Source organism: Lissotriton helveticus, chromosome 3_1 (assembly GCF_964261635.1).
Source record: "Lissotriton helveticus chromosome 3_1, aLisHel1.1, whole genome shotgun sequence".
Taxonomy (NCBI): domain Eukaryota; kingdom Metazoa; phylum Chordata; class Amphibia; order Caudata; family Salamandridae; genus Lissotriton; species Lissotriton helveticus.
In genome coordinates this window covers 1,542,797,804-1,542,825,444 of record NC_136061.1, presented here as the reverse complement: position 1 = coordinate 1,542,825,444, position 27,641 = coordinate 1,542,797,804, and the positions used below count along the sequence as shown (strand labels likewise).

General features: G+C 47.8%; 1 protein-coding gene across 2 annotated transcripts in view; it reads right to left on the bottom strand.

The window, feature by feature from the left end:
* Positions 1-18,505: 18,505 nt before the first annotated feature.
* Positions 18,506-27,641, bottom strand: part of LOC144823606 (sodium channel regulatory subunit beta-2-like) — a 167,273-nt gene continuing 158,137 nt past the window's right edge. For both annotated transcript variants that reach the window (XM_078682260.1, XM_078682259.1), the window contains exon 4: positions 18,506-18,727. In XM_078682260.1, coding sequence (XP_078538386.1) covers positions 18,723-18,727 — 5 coding nt within the window. In that variant the 3' untranslated portion in view covers positions 18,506-18,722. The remainder of the gene's footprint in view (positions 18,728-27,641) is intronic.

Genomic DNA, 27,641 nt, shown 5'->3' with positions numbered 1-27,641 from the left:
ACGGTATGCAATCTATGGCAAAGTAACTTAGATGAATTGGATCACTGCCATGAATTGCCTCAAAGTGCCTCGCCACAGGGTACGTCTGATCTCTGTTGACGATCGCCCGTATATGCTGAAGAACCCTTTTGTGCACAGGCAGCTTAGTGCTGCCTACATAATGTAACGCACATGGGCATTCTAAAACATATACGACGTATTCTGTTTTACAGGTGATTCTTCTTTTGATTTTTACTGACCGTGGCAAAAACGGAGTATTATACTCCTTTACATTTTCCGCATGTTTACATGCTTTACAAATAAGGCATTTGAAGAAGCCCCTTTGTTTTGATAACCAATTAGAGGGTGACTTGATCTCGGGGCTACTCCTAACAAGACAATTGCCCATAGACCTCGCTTTTCTAAAGGTCAACTGGGGCATACGATTGTACTTAGTTAGGTCCTCACCAATTACTGGATCCCTCAGGAGCAAATCCCAATGTCGTTTCAGAATTTTCCTGATGGCCCCATGCTGCTTATTGAAGGTCAGGATAACTCTGACTTTAGATGACTCTGTATCAGTATTACCTGGCTTTGCTTCCTTTGGAATCAATACCTGTTCTCTAGTGAGAGACCTAGTCTTATTAATGGCCTTATCAATAATCAATGCTTTATATCCTCTCAATAGGAATCATTTTTTGCAACTTTCCTGGGCTAGTTTGCATTCCCCATCGCTACTGCAAATGCGCTTAACCTGGAGCATCTCCCCATAGGGGATACTCTGGATCAAGTGCTGTGGATGGTGACTAAATGCATGCAGTAGCGAGTTGCCAGCAGTAGGCTTACGATAAAGTCTTGTGGATAGGGTGCCATTTGATATAAAGACCTCCGTATCCAAAAAGACAACTGATTCCTTACTCATATGAGCGGTGAATTCCAGATTCAAATGGTTAATATTCAATTGCTCGATAAATTGTTTGGCTAGATGTTCCGACCCCCTCCAAATAATGAAGAGGTCGTCTATATACCTTAGCCACAGGGGTACATGCCTGTTCAAAATATCCTCATGTTGCCGTTTGAGGACCTGCTCTTATCACAGCCCCATGTGCAAACATGCATAACTGGGGGAAAAACAGGCCCCCATTGCAACTCACCCTTATCTGTTGATAAATAGTATTATCAAAGCAAAAATAATTATGTTCTAGACACATTTTAACCATGTTGATAAGCATCTTATTGTGCAGTGAAAAACGTGCAGGCCTACGGTTTAAATAATGTTCAACTGCTTTAACACCTTCAAGATGCCCAATAGAGGTGTATAAAGAGGTAACATCCATAGTAATGAGAATCAAGTCCCTAGGTATATCCTGAATTTTACGCAAAAAATCTGAGGTATCCCTTAAATAGGACGGCAGAGATGTAACCCACTCCTGCAAAAAGTAATCTACATATTTTGATGTGTTTTCCATAATACTACCTATTGCAGAAATGATCGGCCGTCCCGGTGGTCTCTGATCGTTCTTATGTACTTTCGGTAGAAAGTATAGAGACGCAATTATCGGATGGTCATTTCTTAAAAAAAGATATTCATCATTACTGATTAGACCACCACTTTTCCATGCAACCAATCTACCATAATAATCCAACCAAGAGGCCTTTACAATTTGTAAATTGCTTTGTTTACAGCACAAGACATTGTTCAACTGTAAATACGCCTCCTCCATATATAATGACTGCGGCCACAGGACTATATTACCCCCCTTATCTGATTGTTTTATAATGAGGTTTTCGTTGTCCTGTAGTTTTTTCATCAGCTCCATGTAACAACGCTGATGATGACTTGGCTGGGCACCTTCATGGTTGGTTGACTTGTATAGTTCTTTCAGATCAGAGGTCACTTGCTCATGGAAGAGATCGAGGTTGTCGTGAGGCATTATGGGTTGAAACACGGATTTAGGTTTGAAAGGCGTCCTGATTGTCCCACCTATATCCATGCCTTCCAGCCCCAAATCACTTGTACTCGCACTCTGTTCACCCTGTAGGTGATGTAAGTCCTGAAATAGATTAACATCCCCAGCTGAAAATAAGGGAGGACTTGATGCGATGTAGGGGACATTCACTGTATCCTTTTTGGCCTTGAGCTTATGGAATTTCTGTAGCTTAAGTTTTCGGATGAACCTGAAGACATCCATTTGAGTCTCGGAATAGTTAAAGCTACTCTCAGGGCTAAAGGATAGGCCAAGTGCAAGGATTATATATATATATATATATATATATATATATATATATATATATATATATATATTCACACCAAATGTCCTTCAACTCGGAGAGGGCACACAGAGCAATCCCTACCATCCGGTCTGCACCTCGAGGCTGCTTGCAGTTTTTTGGATCCATTTCACAATCCTTAAAATCCTTCTTGCCGACGCGTTTCGAAGCCAACGCCTCTTCTTCATGGGCTACTGCACAGGAACAATGACGGCTCACCAGTGTTGTCTTGATTTTAATCTTTATTTAGTTGACAACTCCGCCCACAGTGGGCGTGGAACACCAGAAAATGCCTGATGGCATGCTGGTACTTGTGGTTCCGATGGTGACCATTTCTTTTAAGGATTGTGAAATGGATCCAAAAAACTGCAAGCAGCCTCGAGATGCAGACCGGATGGTAGGGATTGCTCTGTGTGCCCTCTCCGAGTTGAAGGACATTTGGTGTGAACATTAATGGCACGGCAGTCCTTGCCATGGGAGAGGAGCACCATTTCCGAAGGTCGAGTTGCAGACCGGATGGTATGTGGCTTGGAAAGGCTTGGAAAGCAAACTGTCTTCGTTCCTGAAGAGTGCAGTCCCATGGCTCAAACAGCGTGCAGTTTTTTGACCCTACCTACTATAGGATGTACAATGCTCTTAAAGGACACAGATACAATGAGCCTACTATAGGTATTTTAAGAAATGTTCACCATCGGAACCACAAGTACCAGCATGCCATCAGGCATTTTCTGGTGTGCCACGCCCACTGTGGGCGGAGTTGTCAACTAAATAAAGATTAAAATCAAGACAACACTGGTGAGCCGTCATTGTTCCTGTGCAGTAGCCCATGAAGAAGAGGCGTTGGCCTCGAAACGCGTCAGCAAGAAGGATTTTAAGGATTGTGAAATGGATCCAACTGTCTTCGTTCCTGAAGCGTGCAGTCCCATGGCTCAAACAGCGTGCAGTTTTTTGACCCTACCTACTATAGGATCAACAATGCTCTTAAAGGACACAGATACAATGAGCCTACTATAGGTATTTTAAGAAATGTTCACCATCGGAACCACAAGTACCAGCATACCATCAGGCATTTTCTGGTGTGCCACGCCCGCTGTGGGCGGGGTTGTCAACTAAATAAAGATTAAAATCAAGACAACACTGGTGAGCCGTCATTGTTCCTGTGCAGTAGCCCATGAAGAAGAGGCGATGGCCTCGAAACGCATCGGCAAGAATGATTTTAAGGATTGTGAAATGGATCCAACTGTCTTCGTTCCTGAAGCGTGCAGTCCCATGGCTCAAACAGCGTGCAGTTTTTTGACCCTACCTACTATAGGATGAACAATGCTCTTAAAGGACACAGATACAATGAGCCTACTATAGGTATTTTAAGAAATGTTCACCATCGGAACCACAAGTACCAGCATGCCATCAGGCATTTTCTGGTGTGCCACTCCCACTGTGGGCGGAGTTGTCAACTAAATAAAGATTAAAATCAAGACAACACTGGTGAGCCGTCATTGTTCCTTTGCAATAGCCCATGAAGAAGAGGCGTTCGGCAAGAAGGATTTTAAGGATTGTGAAATGGATCCAAAAAACTGCAAGCAGCCTCGAGGTGCAGACCGGATAGTAGGGATTGCTCTGTGTGCCCTCTCCGAGTTGAAGGGCATTTGGTGTGAACATTAATGGCACGGCAGTCCTTGCCGTGGGAGAGGAGCACCATTTCCGAAGGTCGAGTTGCAGACCGGATGGTATGTGGCTTGGAAAGGCTTGGAATGCAAACTGTCTTCGTTCCTGAAGCGTGCAGTCCCATGGCTCAAACAGCGTGCAGTTTTTTTACCATACCTACTATAGGATGAACAATGCTCTTAAAGTACACAGATACAATGAGCCTACTATAGATGTTTTAAGAAATGTTCACCATCGGAACCACAAGTACCAGCATGCCATCAGGCATAGGGTGACCAACTGGCATTGGTGCAAATTCAGGACGGTGAGTGTAAAAATTCAGGACAAATGGTCAAAATTCAGGACACAAATTCAGGACAGGAGGTCAAAATTCAGGACAAAACTTCAGGACAATAGGTAAGTTTTACAGACACATCAGAGGTCGCGCAATAGTATATAATTAAGCCCAGCCATTTCCAAACATAATAAACTATTTGCAAACCTATCCATCATGTATCCTTCCATCTATCACTTCACTCATCCATCCCTTCATCCATCCTTTCACTCATCCATCCATTATCCATCCATCCACCCTTTCACCCTATCCATCTGTACACTTATCCATCCACTCGTCATCCCATCCATCCATTCACTCATCCATCCAGCCATTTACCCTTTCACTAATCCAGCCATCCTTTCACTTACTAATTCTTCCACCCATCCACTCTTTCAGTCATCCATCCATCCTCCCTTTCTCTCTCCATTGACCCTTTCACTTAGCCATCCTTCCTTCCATCCATCCATCCACCCACCCATCCATCCATCTACTCATCCACTCATGAATCCATCCATTGACCCTATCACTCATCCATCTATCATTTCACTCCTTCACACATCTATTCATTCTTTTGTCCATCTACCCTCCCTTTCACTCACTCATCCATCCTTACATCCACCCTTTCACTCATACGTACATTCATTCACCCTTGCACTTATCAATCCATCAATCCATCCATCATTTCACTCATCCACCCAACCACCCCTTATCCACCCAACCATCCAAACCACCCACCCACCATCCAGCCACCCATCTATTTTTTCACCCATCCAATCCACTCATCCATCCTTTCACCCACCCACCCACCACCCAATCCACTCATCCATCCTTTCACCCACCCACCATCCACCCACCCACTCATCCATCCTTTCACCCACCCACTCACCGCCCTGTCCTGCACAGCAGCGGTCGCTCCCCTCACCTCCTCACAGTTTGGTATTGTAGCGCTTCTCCTGCTATCAAATCGCTTGTGCTCTTTTAAATAACGCTTGCATTAGTTGTGCACCGCTTTGTGATTGATTCGCCTGTGCCCCATAGCGCCTCATTGAAATAACGCTTGCATTAATTGTGCACCGCTTTGTGATTGATTCGCCTGTGCCCCATAGCGCCTCATTGAAATAACGCTTGCATTAGTTGCTCACCGCTTTGTGATTGATTCGCCTGTGCCCCATAGCGCCTCATTGAAATAACGCTTGCATTAATTGTGCACCGCTTTGTGATTGATTCGCCTGTGCCCCATAGCGCCTCATTGATATAACGCTCTGCCTTACGCCTGAGTCGCATTGTGCTTAGAATCACCTGTAGGCCATTATTATTCCATAGCGCTTTGACTCCTATAGATACGCTCTGTTCCAATACAGCTGAACACGCGCTCCATTGCTCACTCAGCTTTTTATCGTGATTCGCCTAGCTCACCCTGCTTCGCAGTGTTTTGTTTTTGTAGCTGACATTTTGTTTGTTGTGCCGCCCCAGACCTTCCCCTCCCCCTCGCCCCCGCCTCCCAGCTGACTCTATCACGCTCCGCCCCCTCCATTCTCCATTTAAGACAGATGCACTCACGCGCAGCGGCCACGCGCTGCGGTCGCGCCGAAGGTGCACCAAAGGTAAGCCCGTCCACGCCTGGACCGCGCCCAGCGCCAGACCCCCTGATCCCTGCATTACATACGATGCCTCCACCCTCCTAGCACTTAACCCCGGCCGACTCCCTTACTGCGCCCAAGCAGCACCAGGACACATCCATGGACCCTTCACCTGCCACTCCTGCAAATTCACCTGCATCAAGACCCATACCAAAACCACAAACACCAAACAGAGATCCAACACCAACCACCTTAAATGCATCCTTCTCAACACCCGCTCGGTTCACAAACACGCCATCGACCTTTGGAATCTACTCGACACCATTTCTCCGGACATCGCCTTCCTAACAGAAACCTGGATGAATGCCTCTTCAGCCCCAGACATCACCATAGCCATCCCGGACGGCTACAAGATTATCCGTAAGGACCGCGCCATCCAAACAGGAGGAGGCATCGCCATCGTCCACAAGAACACCATCCGCGTCTCAACCAGCTCAGAAGACAACCTCGCTATCGCCGAACACCTTCACTTCCAGATCCACACCGACCCCAAGACCACACTCAGAGGCACCCTCCTCTACAGGCCACCAGGACCCCGTACAAAATTCAGCGAAGACATCACTGACTTTATCACCCCACACGCCCTCCCCTCGGATGAATACATTCTACTGGGAGACCTCAATTTCCATCTAGAAAAAAGCAACGACAGTAACACTACCACCCTTCTGGACAATCTCGCCAATCTCGGACTCAAACAACTTGTCAACACCCCCACACACTATGCAGGACACACACTCGACCCTATCTTCACTTCCAGCAAGCATATCTCCTTCACTCACACCACACCCCTCCACTGGATGGACCACAGTTGCATCCACTTCATTTACAATAAGACCACGATCAACAACCACCCTCAACCAACTCTACGAAGAAATTGGAACAAAATCACCATCGACCAGATCTCCACATCGCTTCTTCAAAAACCCCCTGCCTACTCAACGAACCCTAACCAAGCCGCCATCAACCTCACACAATGGCTAACCCAAACTGCTGACAAACTAGCACCATTGAAAAAACACCAAATCAAGCAAGGAAGCAAGAACGCCCCCTGGTTCAACGATGACCTTAAGAAATCCAAGAAGCTCTGTCGCTCCCTTGAGAAAACTTGGAAAAAAGACCCAAACACTATCACCCAAGCCGCCTTCAAAAACGCCACCCGCAAACACCACCAACTAATCCGGACAGCCAAGACATCATCACTCAAAGACCGACTAGACAACAACACACGCAACAGCAAGGAACTTTTCAACATCATCAAAGAATTCACCAACCCCACAGCCAGCTCAAACGACATCACCCCCTCTCAAGTCCTCTGCGACTCCCTCGCATCATTCTTCCATGACAAAATCGCCGACATTCATAACAGCTTTGACAACCAACCCGTAGACCAGTCCACCCCACTCACCTCCGAACCGGTACCTCCTCCGAATAACCTTTTCAACTGGAACCCAATCACCACAGAAGACACCATTCGCCTGATGAACTCCATCCACTCAGGATCCCCTACAGACCCATGCCCCCATCACATCTTCAACAAAGCAAACTCCATTATCGCACCCCATCTCCGAGACGTCATCAACTGCTCCCTCAACTCCGCCACATTCCCAGAAATCTGGAAACACACCGAACTCAGCGCCCTTCTGAAGAAACCCACAGCCGACCCCACCGAGCTCAAAAACTACCGCCCCATCTCGCTACTCCCATTCCCTGCCAAAGTCATTGAGAAAGCCATCAACAATCAGCTCGCCGCCTTCCTCGAAACCAACAAATCACTCGACTCCTCACAGTCTGGCTTCCGAGCCAAACACAGCACCGAGACCGCCCTCATCGCAGCAACAGACGACATTCGAACACTACTGGACAACGGAGACACAGTCGCCCTCATCCTCCTGGACCTCTCTGCAGCCTTGACACAGTCTGCCATAGCACCCTGATACAACGCCTCAGAAACATCGGAATTCAAGGAAAAGCATTGGACTGGATCATCTCGTTCCTCGCTGGAAGAACTCAGAGAGTCCGCCTCCCCCCTTTTAAGTCAGAGGCCACCGAAGTCATCTGCGGCGTCCCGCAAGGATCTTCACTCAGCCCCACCCTCTTCAACGTCTACATGAGCCCCCTCGCAACCATCGCACGCCAACACAACCTAAACATCATCTCCTACGCTGATGACACTCAGCTGATCCTCTCACTCACCAAAGACCCAATCACCGCCAAAACCAACCTACATGAAGTGATGAAAGAAGTAGCCGAGTGGATGAAGCACAGCCGTCTGAAACTGAACTCAGACAAAACGGAAGTCCTCATCTTAGGTACATCCCCCTCCGCCTGGGACGACTCTTGGTGGCCAACGGCCCTAGGAAAAGCACCCATACCGACGAACCACGCACGAAACCTGGGCATCATCCTGGACTCCTCACTCTCGATGACCAGACAAGTCAACGCCGTCTCATCATCATGCTTCAACATCCTACGCATGCTCAAAAAAACATTTCGCTGGATCCCCACCGAAACAAGAAAAACGGTCACCCACGCACTGATTACAAGCCGTCTGGACTACGGAAACACCCTTTACGCCGGCACCACCGCAAAACTGCAGAAAAAACTCCAACGCATCCAAAATGCTTCAGCCAGACTCATACCAGACATCCCCCGCACAGACCACATCTCCGTTCACCTGAAAGACCTTCACTGGCTCCCCGTCAACAAGAGGATAACGTTCCGTCTCCTCACCCACGCACACAAAGCCCTATACGAACTTGGACCTGATTGTCTCAACACGTGCCTTTCCTTTTACACCCCCACCCGTGAGCTGCGTTCGTCCAACCAAGCCCTCGCCGCTGTTCCGCGCATCCACAAAGCCACCATGGGGGGAAGATCCTTCTCCTACTTAGCAGCCAAAACCTGGAATTCCCTTCCCATCCACCTCCGCCTTACTCAAAACCACCTAGCCTTCAGAAAACAGCTTAAAACCTGGATATTCGATAAGTAAACCTCCCCCCCCTTCCTCAAGCGCATTGAGACCCTCTGGGTATGTAGTGCTCTATATAAATTCTGACTTGACTTGACTTGACTCATCATCCATCCTTTCACCCACCCACTCTCCATCCATCCATCTTTTCACCCACCCACTCATCATCCATCCATCCTTCCCCTCATCATCCATCCATCCTTCCCCACATCATCCATCCATCCTTCCCCTCATCAATCCATCCTTCCTTTCCCTCAACCATCCATCCTTCCCCTCATCCATCCATCCTTACCCTCATCCATCCTTCCTTTCATCCATCATCCATCCTTCCCCTCACCCATCCATCCTTCCCATCCATTTATCCTTCCCCTCATCCATCCTTCCCCTCCATCCATCCATCCCCTCATCCATCCATCCATCCATAATTCCCCTCATCCATCATCCAGCTACCCTTCCACCCATACATCCAGCTATTTACATTTTCTCTCATCCCTCCTTCCCCTCACTCATCAATACATCCATCCTCTCTCATTATCCATTTATTCAATCTTTCATTCATCCATTCACCCTTTCACTAACTCATCCAGCCATCCACCCATCCCTTTACTTACTTACTCGCCCACCTTTCCATATTAATTTGAGCTGAGCCCTTTTGAGAAGAGGCCCATCAGGAACTTCACCCTTGCTGCAGGAGCCGTTCCAGGACTGGGACAGAAGCCACCCAGGGCGGAGACAGGATCCACCACAGTGGGAGGACAGAAGCCATCACAGGGGGGGGACAGGAGCCATCACAGGTGGGGGGACAGGAGCCATCACAGGAGGGGGAACAGGATCCACCAGGGTGGGCACAGGGGTGGTCATGCAGTACTCTAGTATCTTGGGCTCCTCACCCCTCCTGCACAAGACAACAAGAAGACAGGCTATCTGTCCAAAATGCCCTCCCCCACTATGATGTACAGTACTTATAGGGGATACTCTAAGAGAACTGGTTTAACTGATTGTCCTCCATACGTTGTTAATCAGTGTGGGTGCGATTGTGCCATTTCTTAATTTTATTACATTATAGACTGCATGTTTGAAGAACTGAGGTCGGTGTAATCTGGCAGAGTCTAGGATGTTTGGGGCCCTGGGTAGAAATGGAATGTGTTGGGCCCCTCTAAATTGCAGAGACATGACCATTCAGTGCTGTTTGCATCTGAAGAGATGCCCCTGCTCCTGAACCTGCAGCCCCTCCCTCTCAGTCACCTTCAAGCACCTCTTAACAGCTCATCACGGGCTGAAGGTGTGAGGCGTTGTCATCCCGCTGTGCCTCTCCATTGCTGCTGGGTGTCTGAGCTTTGGACCAGCCTTGGAGTCAAAGAGGGAGGTGGGTGGAAGCTGTGCCCGGTTAAAATTACGGACAAATGGCGTCCGTTAAAGAATCCTTCACGGACAACTGACAGACGGCCAAAATTACGGACTGTCTGTGAAATTTACGGACGGTCGGTCACCCTAATCAGGCATTTTCTGGTGTGCCACGCCCACTGTGGGCGGAGTTGTCAACTAAATAAAGATTAAAATCAAGACAACACTGGTGAGCCGTCATTGTTCCTGTGCAGTAGCCCATGAAGAAGAGGCGTTGGCCTCGAAACGCGTCGGCAAGAAGGATTTTAAGGATTGTGAAATGGATCCAAAAAACTGCAAGCAGCCTCGAGGTGCAGACCGGATGGTAGGGATTGCTCTGTGTGCCCTCTCCGAGTTGAAGGACATTTGGTGTGAACATTAATGGCACGGCAGTCCTTGCCATGGGAGAGGAGCACCATTTCCGAAGGTCGAGTTGCAGACCGGATGGTATGTGGCTTGGAAAGGCTTGGAATGCAAACTGTCTTCGTTCCTGAAGCGTGCAGTCACATGGCTCAAACAGCGTGCAGTTTTTTGACCCTACCTACTATAGGATGAACAATGCTCTTAAAGGACACAGATACAATGAGCCTACTATAGGTATTTTAAGAAATGTTCACCATCGGAACCACAAGTACCAGTATGCCATCAGGCATTTTCTGGTGTGCCACGCCCACTGTGGGCGGAGTTGTCAACTAAATAAAGATTAAAATCAAGACAACACTGGTGAGCCGTCATTGTTCCTGTGCAGTAGCCCATGAAGAAGAGGCGTTGGCCTCGAAACACGTCGGCAAGAAGGATTTTAGGGATTGCTCTGTGTGCCCTCTCCGAGTTGAAGGACATTTGGTGTGAACATTAATGGCACGGCAGTCCTTGCCGTGGGAGAGGAGCGCCATTTCCGAAGGTCGAGTTGCAGACCGGATGGTATGTGGCTTGGAAAGGCTTGGAATGCAAACTGTCTTCCTTCCTGAAGCGTGCAGTCCCATGGCTCAAACAGCGTGCAGTTTTTTGACCCTACCTACTATAGGATGAACAATGCTCTTAAAGGACACAGATACAATGAGCCTACTATAGGTATTTTAAGAAATGTTCACCATCGGAACCACAAGTACCAGCATGCCATCAGGCATTTTCTGGTGTGCCACGCCCATTGTGGGCGGAGTTGTCAACTAAATAAAGATTAAAATCAAGACAACACTGGTGAGCCGTCATTGTTCCTGTGCAGTAGCCCATGAAGAAGAGGCGTTGGCCTCGAAACGCATCGGCAAGAAGGATTTTAAGGATTGTGAAATGGATCCAAAAAACTGCAAGCAGCCTCGATGTGCAGACCGGATGGTAGGGATTGCTCTGTGTGCCCTCTCCGAGTTGAAGGACATTTGGTGTGAATATATATATATATATATATATATGTATATATATATATATATATATATATATATATAATCCTTGCACTTGGCCTATCCTTTAGCCCTGAGAGTAGCTTTAACTATTCCGAGTTGTTGGGGACACGATGGACTGTGCACCAAGCCAGGTATGAGCTACATACCCAATGGAGGGTTCAAAAAATGAAAATAAGAAACTACATAGACCACAATGCAAAGCGAGGGAAAGACAACGCCCACTACAAAAGAAACTAATAAAGAAGTGATGTAGTTTCTCGCCATACCAATTTTGATCGACAGCGGTGTGAAACCTTTGAGAAAGCTCACGACGATACGAGCGAAACATGTCAGGAAGACAAGGCTGCGTTTCAAATAAATTGTTGCAGGCTTCATCGCGGTGTGCGGCTAATTACCTTCCTGTCTTGGAAGGTGCTGGGGAGAATATATATATATATATATATATATATATATATATATATATATATATATATATATATATATATATATATACACACAAACCTCTCCTCTCTCCCGAAAAAAAGAGACAGATTCCCAGGAGGAACAGGTAGGAGACGCTTGTTTATTTGGTATAATTGCGAATGCATTTCGGCAGCTTAACTGCCTTCCTCAGCGCCCAAAGCGTCCCGTGAGTGTAATGACACGCTGCCTGTAGGTCCCTCATTAGTACGCTTGCTGGTGCAAGCTGGCTCCGCCCTTCTGGTGAAGTCCTTGCACCTGAGAGCAGTCCCGAGTGTAGCGCAGGACTGCGGGTCCCAGAATGCAACTCAGTGGATGTCTGGAACCTCGGTGCCGGGAAATGACTGGATTATAACAATGTCACGCGGGCTGGTCGAGGAACAGCGTGAAACCTTCAGGATACTGTGTTGTCAGCCCAGCTTTGGTATACCAACTGACAAGTGCCTCCTCCGGTCCTCCAATACCATCACAGCCACGTCGACCTAAGAGTCCATGAGGCAGGGGATGGGCCACAGTGAGCCCTACCCAGCATGGGATTAGTAATCCCAAAACTGCCAGCTTTCCTCCTTGGTTTCGATGGCGGGCTCCCAGCCTGTCCAACTACCGCTGGCAACATGGAAGAACTACAAGAGTCCAAGGTCCCAGTGTGGCTGGTACTCCCAAAGCGCGATGGGGGTCTCTGTGAAGCGTCCCTGGGTGACGCTGAATCGATGCACAAACCTCTCTCCCGAAAAAAAGAGACGGATTCCCAGGAGGAACAGGTAGGAGACGCTTGTTTATTTGGTATAATTGCGAATGCATTTCGGCAGCTTAACTGCCTTCCTCAGCGCCCAAAGCGTCCCGTGAGTGTAATGACACGCTGCCTGTAGGTCCCTCATTAGTACGCTTGCTGGTGCAAGCTGGCTCCGCCCTTCTGGTGAAGTCCCTGCACCTGAGAGCAGTCCCGAGTGTAGCGCAGGACTGCGGGTCCCAGAATGCAACTCAGTGGATGTCTGGAACCTCGGTGCCGGGAAATGACTGGATTACAACAATGTCACGCGGGCTGGTCGAGGAACAGCGTGAAACCTTAAGGATACTGTGTTGTCAGCCCAGCTTTGGTATACCAACTGACAAGTGCCTCCTCCGGTCCTCCAATACCATCACAGCCACGTCGACCTAAGAGTCCATGAGGCAGGGGATGGGCCACAGTGAGCCCTACCCAGCATGGGATTAGTAATCCCAAAACTGCCAGCTTTCCTCCTTGGTTTCGATGGCGGGCTCCCAGCCTGTCCAACTACCGCTGGCAACATGGAAGAACTACAAGAGTCCAAGGTCCCAGTGTGGCTGGTACTCCCAAAGCGCGATGGGGGTCTCTGTGAAGCGTCCCTGGGTGACGCTGAATCGATGCACAAACCTCTCTCCCGAAAAAAGGAGACAGATTCCCAGGAGGAACAGGTAGGAGACGCTTGTTTATTTGGTATAATTGCGAATGCATTTCGGCAGCTTAACTGCCTTCCTCAGCACCCAAAGCGTCCCGTGAGTGTAATGACACGCTGCCTGTAGGTCCCTCATTAGTACGCTTGCTGGTGCAAGCTGGCTCCGCCCTTCTGGTGAAGTCCTCGCACCTGAGAGCAGTCCCGAGTGTAGCGCAGGACTGCGGGTCCCAGAATGCAACTCAGTGGATGTCTGGAACCTCGGTGCCGGGAAATGACTGGATTACAACAATGTCACGCGGGCTGGTCGAGGAACAGCGTGAAACCTTCAGGATACTGTGTTGTCAGCCCAGCTTTGGTATACCAACTGACAAGTGCCTCCTCCGGTCCTCCAATACCATCACAGCCACGTCGACCTAAGAGTCCATGAGGCAGGGGATGGGCCACAGTGAGCCCTACCCAGCACGGGATTAGTAATCCCAAAACTGGCAGCTTTCCTCCTTGGTTTCGATGGCGGGCTCCCAGCCTGTCCAACTACCGCTGGCAACATGGAAGAACTACAAGAGTCCAAGGTCCCAGTGTGGCTGGTACTCCCAAAGCGCGATGGGGGTCTCTGTGAAGCGTCCCTGGGTGACGCTGAATCGATGCACAAACCTCTCTCCCGAAAAAAAGAGACAGATTCCCAGGAGGAACAGGTAGGAGACGCTTGTTTATTTGGTATAATTGCGAATGCATTTCGGCAGCTTAACTGCCTTCCTCAGCGCCCAAAGCGTCCCGTGAGTGTAATGACACGCTGCCTGTTGGTCCCTCATTAGTACGCTTGCTGGTGCAAGCTGGCTCGGCCCTTCTGGTGAAGTCCTCGCACCTGAGAGCAGTCCCGAGTGTAGCGCAGGACTGCGGGTCCCAGAATGCAACTCAGTGGATGTCTGGAACCTCGGTGCCGGGAAATGACTGGATTACAACAATGTCACGCGGGCTGGTCGAGGAACAGCGTGAAACCTTCAGGATACTGTGTTGTCAGCCCAGCTTTGGTATACCAACTGACAAGTGCCTCCTCCGGTCCTCCAATACCATCACAGCCACGTCGACCTAAGAGTCCATGAGGCAGGGGATGGGCCACAGTGAGCCCTACCCAGCATGGGATTAGTAATATATATATGCCAAAAACTTCCCCTGGAACAGAAGAAGCAGGAGCCCAGAGGGGATCAGGTAAACAGGTTTAATTAGGCTGCAGATACATCCAGTGTCGGCGAATGCATTTCGGCATATCCGCCTTCCTCAGCGCCCAACACCGGATAGATTCATCAGGGTAAGTTGTTTCCTGAGTGTTCAAATAAATGGTGCGGCTTCCGCACCTCCCCCTAGCTTTGTAGCACACCTGTTGTCAGTCCTCTTAATATTCAGTACTGCAACTCCCAGGATGCTTCATGTTTAAACAAAGTGGGTCGGTGAAAATGTGCGGAGTGATCGAGTGAAACTTGCTGCGGAGTCCGTCATATTCAGTCCTTGGCCCAAATCGCCTGTCCTCTGATCCCCTCCTGACCGCCACAGCCACGTCAGCAAAGACTTTGTGTGAGCAGGGGCTTAAGATGCCAAAGGCACAGTGCCCATGACGAGGTGCAATACCTCACTGCTCGAAGTCCTCGAACGACGTGGCGGGTGCCGGCAGATTCCCTCACGGAAGAACGAAAATGCTGTGAAGCGGTACCAGGTTTGTGCCGGGCCCTTTGACGTGGCGGGGGCTCCCGAACTATGCCTCTGGTTAGCACAGATAATATGCCACAAACTTCCCCTGGAACAGAAGAAGCAGGAGCCCAGAGGGGATCAGGTAAACAGGTTTAATTAGGCTGCAGATACATCCAGTGGCGGCGAATGCATTTCGGCATATCCGCCTTCCTCAGCGCCCAACACCGGATAGATTCATCAGGGTAAGTTGTTTCCTGAGTGTTCAAATAAATGGTTCGGCTTCCGCACCTCCCCCTAACTTTGTAGCACACCTGTTGTCAGTCCTCTTAATATTCAGTACTGCAACTCCCAGGATGCTTCATGTTTAAACAAAGTGGGTCGGTGAAAATGTGGGGAGTGATCGAGTGAAACTTGCTGCGGAGTCCGCCATATTCAGTCCTTGGCCCAAATCGCCTGTCCTCTGATCCCCTCCTGACCGCCACAGCCACGTCAGCAAAGACTTTGTGTGAGCAGGGGCTTAAGATGCCAAAGGCACAGTGCCCATGACGAGGTGCAATACCTCACTGCTCGAAGTCCTCGAACGACGTGGCGGGTGCCGGCAGATTCCCTCACGGAAGAACGAAAATGCTGTGAAGCGGTACCAGGTTTGTGCCGGGCCCTTTGACGTGGCGGGGGCTCCCGAACTATGCCTCTGGTTAGCACAGATAATATGCCAAAAACTTCCCCTGGAACAGAAGAAGCAGGAGCCCAGAGGGGATCAGGTAAACAGGTTTAATTAGGCTGCAGATACATCCAGTGGCGGCGAATGCATTTCGGCATATCCACCTTCCTCAGCGCCCAACACCGGATAGATTCATCAGGGTAAGTTGTTTCCTGAGTGTTCAAATAAATGGTGCGGCTTCCGCACCTCCCCCTAGCTTTGTAGCACACCTGTTGTCAGTCCTCTTAATTTTCAGTACTGCAACTCCCAGGATGCTTCATGTTTAAACAAAGTGGGTCGGTGAAAATGTGGGGAGTGATCGAGTGAAACTTGCTGCGGAGTCCGCCATATTCAGTCCTTGGCCCAAATCGCCTGTCCTCTGATCCCCTCCTGACCGCCACAGCCACGTCAGCAAAGACTTTGTGTGAGCAGGGGCTTAAGATGCCAAAGGCACAGTGCCCATGACGAGGTGCAATACCTCACTGCTCGAAGTCCTCGAACGACGTGGCGGGTGCCGGCAGATTCCCTCACGGAAGAACGAAAATACTGTGAAGCGGTACCAGGTTTGTGCCGGACCCTTTGACGTGGCGGGGGCTCCCGAACTATGCCTCTGGTTAGCACAGATAATATGCCACAAACTTCCCCTGGAACAGAAGAAGCAGGAGCCCAGAGGGGATCAGGTAAACAAGTTTAATTAGGCTGCAGATACATCCAGTGGCGGCGAATGCATTTCGGCATATCCGCCTTCCTCAGCGCCCAACACCGGATAGATTCATCAGGGTAAGTTGTTTCCTGAGTGTTCAAATAAATGGTGCGGCTTCCGCACCTCCCCCTAGCTTTGTAGCACACCTGTTGTCAGTCCTCTTAATATTCAGTACTGCAACTCCCAGGATGCTTCATGTTTAAACAAAGTGGGTCGGTGAAAATGTGGGGAGTGATCGAGTGAAACTTGCTGCGGAGTCCGCCATATTCAGTCCTTGGCCCAAATCGCCTGTCCTCTGATTCCCTCCTGACCGCCACAGCCACGTCAGCAAAGACTTTGTGTGAGCAGGGGCTTAAGATGCCAAAGGCACAGTGCCCATGACGAGGTGCAATACCTCACTGCTCGAAGTCCTCGAACGACGTGGCGGGTGCCGGCAGATTCCCTCACGGAAGAACGAAAATGCTGTGAAGCGGTACCAGGTTTGTGCCGGACCCTTTGACGTGGCAGGGGCTCCCGAACTATGCCTCTGGTTAGCACAGATAATATGCCACAAACTTCCCCTTGAACAGAAGAAGCAGGAGCCCAGAGGGGATCAGGTAAACAGGTTTAATTAGGCTGCAGATACATCCAGTGGCGGCGAATGCATTTCGGCAGGTCCGCCTTCCTCAGCGCCCAACACCGGATAGATTCATCAGGGTAAGTTGTTTCCTGAGTGTTCAAATAAATGGTGCGGCTTCCGCACCTCCCCCTAGCTTTGTAGCACACCTGTTGTCAGTCCTCTTAATATTCAGTACTGCAACTCCCAGGATGCTTCATGTTTAAACAAAGTGGGTCGGTGAAAATGTGGGGAGTGATCGAGTGAAACTTGCTGCGGAGTCCGCCATATTCAGTCCTTGGCCCAAATCGCCTGTCCTCTGATCCCTTCCTGACCGCCACAGCCACGTCAGCAAAGACTTTGAGTGAGCAGGGGCTTAAGATGCCCAAGATAACATACAAGTTGTTAAATATCATATACAGTCTTAAACATCTGAAATATTAGCATTTTCGTCATTTAGTGTGCAACATCCCCCTCAATATCCTTTATAAAGTGCTATGCGTGCTAACATCGTATCATATAAGTGCGTAGTGCTTTAAAGTGTTTAGTGCATAGCTGTGCAAAATATGTAAACGTGCGTGATGTTTTTATTACTTGTTTTCCATACATTTTTCAATTTCTCACATCTAAAAAACTATGTATACATTTGTACTGGGGATCGGCTTTCGGAGTCTTATCAATAAATATTGAAATCATATCAGTACATCCTGAACTAAATCTTTAACCTACTCAAATTCGGTACAGTATTGCACTGCCTAATAGTCTGATGATTTAAATTTAAATTCTAGTAATTGGATTGGTATAGATAGATATATATTGATATCGAAATTATGAGTATTGCCATAAAATTAACATTCCCCGTAAAAATATCCACAGGTCAAACCTGCCTAAATTTATGAGGGGGGCGGAGATCCTTTGTAAATACCGGACATGTGGGTTTTGGTGTACTACCTACCCGATAAATTCTGACTCATCCAAGTCTGATACTAATGGATTAGCTTGTGATAAATATGACATCAATTACCGGCCCACTCGCAATGAGGGCCCTAAATACATTTTACGTTTTCAGTTGTTTACGGAAAAAAGGTAAGCAATTGAATGGAACCTAAGCAGAGCATTCCAGGCTTTAGAAGTAAGAAAGCTAAAAGACGTTTCACCTAGCTTCGAAGGTCTAATGGCAGGAATGCATATAAGATTAGCAGACATGGAACAGGAAGGTTCATTTTTAAGTAGTGATTGTTAAACTGCATTTATCAGCAAAGGTGAATTTAGATTTTTCACAGCCTGGTGGGCAGAAAATCTGGATTTTATTAAAGACACGGAGGCTAATATTATGCAAATCTCCTTTATTACTACAGCCCAGTAGCAACAATGAGAATGAGAATATAGAACATTCATGAACATTCTAGACAACTACATAGTTCCTTCGCGACCAACCATCTTCCTTCTTTGTTATAAACTGCAAGGAAAGATCAAACTTCATGAAGAAAACAGGAATATAATTGAAGACAGCTTTCCAAAGGTCGTCCAAAGGGAAAAAAATTATTTTCATTCTGAAAGAAAAAGGTAACATATCAAGTATCTTATGCACAATGGGAGGGATAATAAGAGAAGGGATGATATTAGCCTCCGTGTTTTTAATAAAATCCAGATTTTCTGCCCACCAGGCTGTGAAAAATCTAAATTTTATGGCACGACAAGGAGGCCATATTATGCAAGTTCAAAGTGCATTAATAACATTATCAATCGGATTCGAAATTGAGTCTAAAATAACAAGTCCTGAACATGCTATCATTCAACCAGTCAGCTGTCCTAAGGATATCTTGTAGACTTCCTCCCATAAACAAGCATTGAAAATGCAATAGGTCTCGCAATAGAAGAGTTTGAGATTTTTCGTTTTGCAAATGGATGAGTGGCGTTGCGTGGATGAGTGGCGTTGCGTGGATGAGTGGCGTTGCGTGGATGAGTGGCGTTGCGTGGATGAGTGGCGTTGCATGTATGAGTGGCGTGTGTGAGTGGCGTTGCGTGTGTGAGTGGCGTTGCGTGTGTGAGTGGCGTTGCGTGTGTGAGTGGCGTTGCGTGGATGAGTGGGGTTGGAATGCAATAGGTCTTGCATTAGAAAAGTTGTAGTTATTGGTCTTGTAAATGACATATTTTATTTATTTTTCCGTTGTTAAAATTGCTAAATTGATGGCTTTGTCATTTACAATCCCAATAGTTGTAACTTTCGCGAATGTGACACCTATAGCATTTGGAATGCAACATGTTTTGTATTTACGTGACTTATATGGCAGCTCTCGTCGTTATGCTACATCTCTTGAGAGCAGGAGAGTGCAGCAGGGGAGAGAAGCACAGCAATGCAATATGTCTCGTATTAGGAAAAGTTGAGCTATTGGTATTGTAAAGGACACATTTTTTATGTATGTGCTTGTTTTTAAAATAGCGAAATAATAGCTTTGTTATTTACAATGCCAATCGTTTTATCTTTCGCAAATGTGACACCTATTGTAACGCAATATGTGTTGTGAGGGTGAGTGAGGGTGAGTGTGAGTGAGGGTGAGGGGGTGAGGTGTTGAGGGTGAGTGAGGGTGAGGGGGTGAGGGGTTGAGGGTGAGTGAGGGTGAGGTGTTGAGGGTGAGTGAGCGTGAGGGTGAGTGAGGGTGAGGTGTTGAGGGTGAGTGAGGGTGAGGGTGAGGCGTTGAGGGTGAGTGAGGGTGAGTGAGAGTGAGGGTGAGTGAGGGGTTGAGGGTGAAGGGTTGAGGGTGAGTGAGGGTGAGGGTGAGGGGTTGAGGGTGAGTGAGGGTGAGGGTGTGGGGTTGAGGGTGAGTGAGGGTGAGTGAGGGTGAGTGTGGGTGAGGGTGAGTGAGGGTGAGGGTGAGTGAGGGTGAGTGAGGGTAAATGTGAGTGAGGGTGAGGTGTTGAGGGTGAGTGAGGGTGAGTGAGTGTGAGGGGTTGAGGGTGAGTGAGGGTGAGGGTGAGTGAGGGTGAGGCTGAGGTGTTGAGGGTGAGTGAGGGTGAGTGAGAGTGAGGGTGAGTGAGGTGTTGAGGGTGAAGCGTTGAGGGTGAGGTGTTGAGGGTTAGTGGGGGTGATGTGTTGAGGGTGAGTGAGGGTGAGGGTGAGTGAGGGTGAGGTGTTGAGGGTGAGGGTGAGGTGTTGAGGGTGAGTGAGAGTGAGGGTGAGTGAGGGGTTGAGGGTGAAGGGTTGAGGGTGAGTGAGGGTGAGGCGTTGAGGGTGAGTGAGGGTGGGGGTGAGGGGTTGAGGGTGAGTGAGGGTGAGTGAGGGTGAGTGTGGGTGAGGGTGAGTGAGGGTGAGGGTGAGTGAGGGTGAGTGAGGGTGAGGGTGAGGGGTTGAGGGTGAGTGAGGGTGAGGGTGAGTGAGTGTGAGGGGTTGAGTGTGAGTGAGGGTGAGGGTGAGTGAGGGTGAGGCTGAGGTGTTGAGGGTGAGTGAGGGTGAGTGAGGGTGAGGGTGAGTGAGGGGTTGAGGGTGAAGGGTTGAGGGTGTGAGGGTGAGGGTGAGGGGTTGAGGGTGAGTGAGGGTGAGGGTGAGGGGTTGAGGGTGAGTGAGGGTGAGTGTGGGTGAGGGTGAGTGAGGGTGAGTGAGGGTGAGGGGTTGAGGGTGAGGGGTTGAGGGTGAGTGAGGGTGAGGGTGAGGTGTTGAGGGTGAAGGGTTGAGGGTGAGTGAGGGTGAGGGTGAGGAGTTGAGGGTGAGTGAGGGTGAGGGTGAGGGGTTGAGGGTGAGTGAGGGTGAGGCGTTGAGGGTGAGTGAGGGTGAGGGTGGGTGAGGGTGAGTGAGGGTGAGGGTGAGTGAGGGTGAGTGAGGGTGAGGGTGAGTGAGGGTGAGGGTGAGGGTGAGTGAGGGTGAGTGAGTGTGAGTGAGGGTGAGTGAGGGTGAGTGAGGGTGAGGGGTTGAGGGTGAGTGAGGGTGAGGAGTTGAGGGTGAGTGCGGGAGAGGGATTGAGGGTGAGTGAGGGTGAGGGTGAGTGAGGGTGAGGTGTTGAGGGTGAGTGAGGGTGAGGGTTATTGAGGGTGATGGGTTGAGGGTGAGTGAGGGTGAGGGTGAGTGAGGGTGAGGGTGAGTGAGGGTGGGCGAGGGTGAGGGTGTGAGGCTTATTGAGAATGTGTGTGTGTGTGTGAGGATGTGTGAGAGTGTGTGAGGGCGGGTGTGTGTGAGGGTGGGGGTGTGTGAGGGTGGGGGCATGTGAGGGTGTGTGGTTGAGGTCATGAGGGTGAGTGAGGGTGTGTGAGGGTGTGAGGGTGAGTGTTAGTGAGGGTGAGTGTGTTGTAAGGGTGGGGGGGTGAGGGTGGGTGTGAGTGAGGGTGTGTGAGGGTGAGGGTGTGTGAGGGTGTTTGTGTGTTGTGTATTTGTGTGATTGTGGTGTGTGTGCTTGTGTGACTGTCCCATAATTATATTAAAGTATTTCAGTGATTGCGTTCTAGTTTTTATTTTGAATCCCGTACTATTTTGATTGACGTGCGTGTCAGCCAATGAGATTTCAAAATCCTCTCACGTTGCGTAACAATTTACTCGCGTCTAATTGGAAATCCCCATATTGTTGAAAGCGGGTCCCGTGTAAGGAGTGTTGGCTTCGTCGTCTGTTCCGTGCATCGTTCGACAGGTAAGTTGTTATTTGTTGTTTGTTTTGTGTGTGTATAGTGTTATTAATAATTCGATTTGTTGTTTCCTATTAGTTTTATTGGCATAGTAGTGTCTTTGTTTTGCAACGAAGGATGTTTATTTTGAATTGTCGGCTCGTTATGTATGTAATGCATTGTATCCTATTGTTCATATTTAATTTTTAAAATGGTTGCTTTTGGTCAGTAGTTGTGTTAATAATTAGAGCAGTTTTTATTTTTTTTGTGTGTAATTGTGTAGTATGTTGTATATGTGCGTGAATAATTTATATTGTTTCATCTCTCCGTTCTGTTATTGCAGTTATTATTAAATGTATGTTTGTATAGCTTTTTATTTTGATGTGTATTTAAATTTCGTGCTGTGGTTTGTGATACTTCCTCTTCTTTAATAATTAATGCAATGTCTCCGCTTTGTGTTACGATGTATTTTTAAAGCAATATTGTCTTGTTATATATGCTTTCTCCATGTTGCTATCAGAATTTAGACTTATGTCCACATTACTGTAGAGTAGGGAAAATTTTATTTTTGTATATTGGATGTAATTTCGTGTGAATAAATGCTCGTGTTATATGCGTACGGCTTTTTGTGTAACTCTTGACAATTGTGTTTAATCCGTCCCATTCCCCGGGTGAATAAAGCTTATTTATTCCCCCAATAAAAAATAGGCTGTTTCACATTTGTGTTTGTACATCCTCGTCCTCGCTTCCTGCCAGAAATTTCTTCGTTGTTTTGTTGGTGTTATCTTGTCCGTATAATTTTTGTTTTGTGACCTGAAGCCTGATAAACATCATTGCATGCTGTAGCTTACATTTGTTTTGTGAAGCTAAGAGACCTATGTAATGTTTATTGATGCTGTTCGTGCTGAATCAAAGTTGCGTAATATCTTTATTATATTTGATGTAATTCCGTGTGAATAACTGCTATTGTTATATGCGTACGGCTTTTTTGTGTAACTCTTGACCATTGTGTTTAATCCGTCCCATTCCCCGGATGAATAGTGCTTGTTTATTGTCCCAATCAAAAGTTGGCTGTTTCACTGTTGTGTTTGTACATCCTCGTCCTCGCTTCCTTCCACATATTTCTCTTTTGTTTTGTTGGTGTAATATTGTACGAATGTTTTTTGCTTTTTGGCCTGAAGCCTGATCAACATCCTTGCATGCTGTAGCTCACTTTTGGGAAGTATATTTTGTGTGTAACGTATCTGATGCACTACTCCGTAGACAGCCATTTTTTTTTCCCGTCCTAAAAGTTGTTTATGTCTATGAAAATGGCATAACATTCATCAATTTGCAGAGTGGGTGAATGATGCAGAGTGGGTGAATGATGCAGAGTGGGTGAATGATGCAGAGTGGGTGACTGAAGCAGAGTGGGTGACTGAAGCAGAGTGGGTGACTGAAGCAGAGTGGGTGACTGAAGCAGAGTGGGTGACTGAAGCAGAGTGGGTGACTGAAGCAGAGTGGGTGACTGAAGCAGAGTGGGTGACTGATGCAGAGGGGGTGAAAGATGCAGAGTGTGTGAAAGATGCAGATTGGGTGAAAGATGCAGATTGGGTGAAAGATGCAGAGTGGGTGAAAGATGCAGAGTGGGTGAAAGATGCAGAGTGGGCTAAAGATGCAGAGTGGGTGAAAGATGCTTAGTGGGTGAAAGATGCTTAGTGGGCGAAAGATGCAGAGTGGGCGAAAGATGCAGAGTGGTCGAAAGATGCAGAGTGGGCGAAAGATGCAGAGTGGGCGAAAGATGCAGAGTGGGCGAAAGATGCAGAGTGGGCGAAAGATGCAGAGTGGCTGAAAGATGCAGAGTTGTTGACTGAAGCAGAGTTGTTGACTGAAGCAGAGTGGTTGACTGAAGCAGAGTGGGTGACTGAAGCAGAGTGGGTGACTGAAGCAGAGTGGGTGACTGAAGCAGAGTGGTTGACTGAATTTTAGTGGGTGACTGAAGCAGAGTGGGTGACTGAAGCTGAGTTTGTTCAATTAGCCATTAGAAATGTAAATTACTTTACTGTGTTAAGGTTTTATATTTTAATGGATGCATTTCTTTAACTTATTAAAATAAAAGTTTGATAAGTAAACACACTTGAGCTTCATCTTGTTTCGAAATTTACCCCCATGTATTTGCAAAATCTGAACTAATGATGTCGACACATGGTATTCATCCATCTCCAAGATGCCCTCTCAATTAAATAAATTTCAAGAACAAGAAAATAATTGACACGTCATGAACCCTAAATTAAACACTTGTATAGTTTCACTACCAACTATAAAGCTCTTAATATGTTTAGAACAGATAGGGACACACATTGCTATATTTTTTATTCTTTGGTTTGGGCCTGGCATAATGATGGGTTGTTTGACTTTGGAAAGATAACATGTCGGAGGACGTCTCCACACAAAGAGTATAGTGCAGGCACACAATATAGACCCCATCAGATTTGGAACCACATGGCTTACTGCTTAAATGAAGGTCAATCATTGATCTGCTGTTGGTTGTTGGGTTGTGAGTGAGCCAATTAAAGACCATATTTTACAGGTGCTTGAAGGAAGAAGAGGTTGTTGTTGGAGGCGGGGAAAGGGTAAACACATGTTGTTTTAGTACGAGTATAATAGTTCTGAATACCTACCGTACCACCTGCGTGTCTGTCTGTCTGTCTATCTATCTATCTATCTATCTATCTATCTATCTATCTATGTATCTATCTATCTATCTATCTATCTATATATATGTATATATTTATTTATCTGTCTGTCCATCCTATGTGAAGTGGCTCATCGAATTATAGCTGGCATGTTTACTGTATTGCAACAGATTGAAACCTAACATCTTTAAATGCTGATTTAACACGTCAGCTGCACTTGCTGCTTAATCATCCTTGGCAGCGTTTCATTGCCTCTGAAATACCCATTCAGCAGACATCCTTGCTTAATTGCTGTATAAAGACATTATCTGACATCAACGTACTGTTCCGGGACTGGATCTTCGAGTGATGAAATACTAAATTAATAGCTGTGTTCCTTACTTCAAGTGAAGCTACAATGCTCAGCGATTATCCACACATGTAGTGTCAATGTTCATCAATATACATGGAGAAAATTATATTAGCAGGGAAATTGACTTTTAGAAAATGCAATAGGTCTCGCAAAAGAAGACTTTGACATTTTTCATTTTGCAAATGGATGAGTGGCGTTGCGTGGATGAGTGGCGTTGCGTGGATGAGTGGCGTTGCGTGGATGAGTGGCGTTGCGTGGATGAGTGGCATGTGTGAGTGGCGTTGCGTGTGTGAGTGGTGTTGCTTGTGTGAGTGGTGTTGCGTGTGTGAGTGTCGTTGCGTGTGTGAGTGGCGTTGCGTGTGTGAGTGGCGTTGCGTGTGTGAGTGCCGTTGCGTGTGTGAGTGGCGTTGCGTGTGTGAGTGGCATTGCGTGTGTGAGTGGCATTGCGTGGATGAGTGGAGTAGGAATGCAGTAGGTCTTGCATTAGAAAAGTTGTAGTTATTGGTCTTGTAAATGACATTTTTTATTTATTTTTTCGTTGTTAAAATTGCTAAATTGATGGCTTTGTCATTTACAATGGCAATAGTTATAACTTTCGCGAATGTGACACCTATAGCATTTGGAATGCAACATGTTTTGTATGTACGTGACTTATATGGCAGCTCTAGTCGTTATGCTACATCTCTAGAGAGCAGGAGAGTGCAGCAGGGGAGAGAAGCACAGCAATGCAATATGTCTCGCATTAGGAAAGTTTGAGCTATTGGTATTGTAAAGGACACATTTTTTATGTATGTGCTTGTTTTTAAAATTGCGAATTAATAGCTTTGTTATTTACAATGCCAATAGTTTTATCTTTCGCAAATGTGACACCTATTGTAACACAATATGTGTTGTGAGGGTGAGTGAGGGTGAGGGGTTGAGGGTGAGGCGTTGAGGGTGAGGGGTTGAGGGTGAGTGAGGGTGAGGGTGAGTGAGGGTGAGGTGTTGAGGGTGAGGGGTTGAGGGTGAGTGAGGGTGAGGGTGAGGTGTTGAGGGTGAGTGAGGGTTTAGGTGTTGAGGGTGAGTGAGGGTGAGGTGTTGAGGGTGAGTGAGGGTGAGGGTGAGGGTGAGTGAGGGTGAGGAGTTGAGGGTGAGTGAGGGTGAGGGTGAGGGTGAGTGAGGGTGAGGCTGAGGGGTTGAGGGTGAGTGAGGGTGAGTGAGAGTGAGGGTGAGTGAGGGGTTGAGGGTGAAGGGTTGAGGGTGAGTGAGGGTGAGGGGTTGAGTGTGAGTGAGGGTGAGGGTGAGGTGTTGAGGGTGAGTGAGGGTGAGGCGTTGAGGGTGAGTGAGGGTGAGGGTGAGTGTGGGTGAGGGTGAGTGAGGGTGAGGGTGGGTGAGTGAGGGTGAGGGTGAGTGAGGGTGAGGGTGAGTGAGGGTGAGTGAGTGTGAGTGAGGGTGAAAGGTACAGAGTGTGTGAAAGGTACAGAGTGGGTGAAAGGTACAGAGTGGGCGAAAGGTACAGAGTGGGCGAAAGGTACAGAGTGGGTGAAAGGTACAGAGTGGGTGAAAGGTACAGAGTGTGTGAAAGGTACAGAGTGTGTGAAAGGTACAGAGTATGTGAAAGGTACAGAGTGTGTGAAAGGTACAGAGTGTGTGAAATGTACAGAGTGTGTGAAAGGTACAGTGTGTGTGAAAGGTACGGAGTGGGTGAAAGGTACAGAGTGGGTTAAAATTGCAGAGTGGGTGAAAGGTACAGAGTGGGTGAAAGGTACGGAGTGGGTGAAAGGTACAGAGTGGGTGAAAGGTACAGAGTGGGCGAAAGGTACAGAGTGGGTGAAAGGTACAGAGTGGGTGAAAGGTACAGAGTGTGTGAAAGGTACAGAGTGTGTGAAAGGTACAGAGTGTGTGAAAGGTACAGAGTGTGTGAAAGGTACAGTGTGTGTGAAAGTTACGGAGTGGGTGAAAGGTACAGAGTGGGTTAAAAGTGCAGAGTGGGTGAAAGGTACAGAGTGGGTGAAAGGTACGGAGTGGGTGAAAGGTACAGAGTGGGTGAAAGGTACAGAGTGGGTGAAAGTTACGGGTGGGTGAAAGGTACGGAGTGGGTGAAAGGTGCCGAGTGGATGAAAGGTACAGAGTGGGTGAAAGGTAGAGAGTGGGTGAAAAGTGCAGAGTGGGTGAAAGCTACAGAGTGGGTGAAAGCTACAGAGTGGGTGAAAGCTACAGAGTGGGTGAAAGCTACAGAGTGGGTGAAAGGTACAGAGTGGGTGAAAGGTACAGAGAAGGTGAAAGGTACAGAGTGGGCGAAAGGTACAGAGTGGGTGAAAGGTACAGAGTGGGTGAAAGGTACAGAGTGCGTGAAAGGTTCAGAGTGCATGAAAGGCAGAGAGTGCGTGAAAAGTACAGAGTGGGTTAAAAGTGCAGAGTGGGTGAAAGGTACAGAGTGGGTGAAAGGTACGGAGTGGGTGAAAGGTACAGAGTGGGTGAAACTTACGGGTGGGTGAAAGGTACGGAGTGGGTGAAAGGTGCCGAGTGGTTGAAAGGTACATAGTGGGTGAAAGGTAGAGAGTGGGTGAAAAGTGCAGAGTGGGTGAAAGCTACAGAGTGGGTGAAAGCTACAGAGAAGGTGAAAGGTACAGAGTGGGTGAAAGGTACAGAGTGGGTGAAAGGTACAGAGTGGGTGAAAGGTGCAGAGTAGGTGAAAGGTACAGAGTGGGTGAAAGGTACAGAGTGGGTGAAAGGTAGAGAGTGTGTGAAAGGTACGGAGTGGGTGAAAGGTACAGAGTGGCTGAAAAGTGAAGAGTGGGTGAAAGGTACAGAGTGGGTGAAAGGTACAGATTGGTTGAAAGGTACAGAGTGGGTGAAAGGTACAGAGAA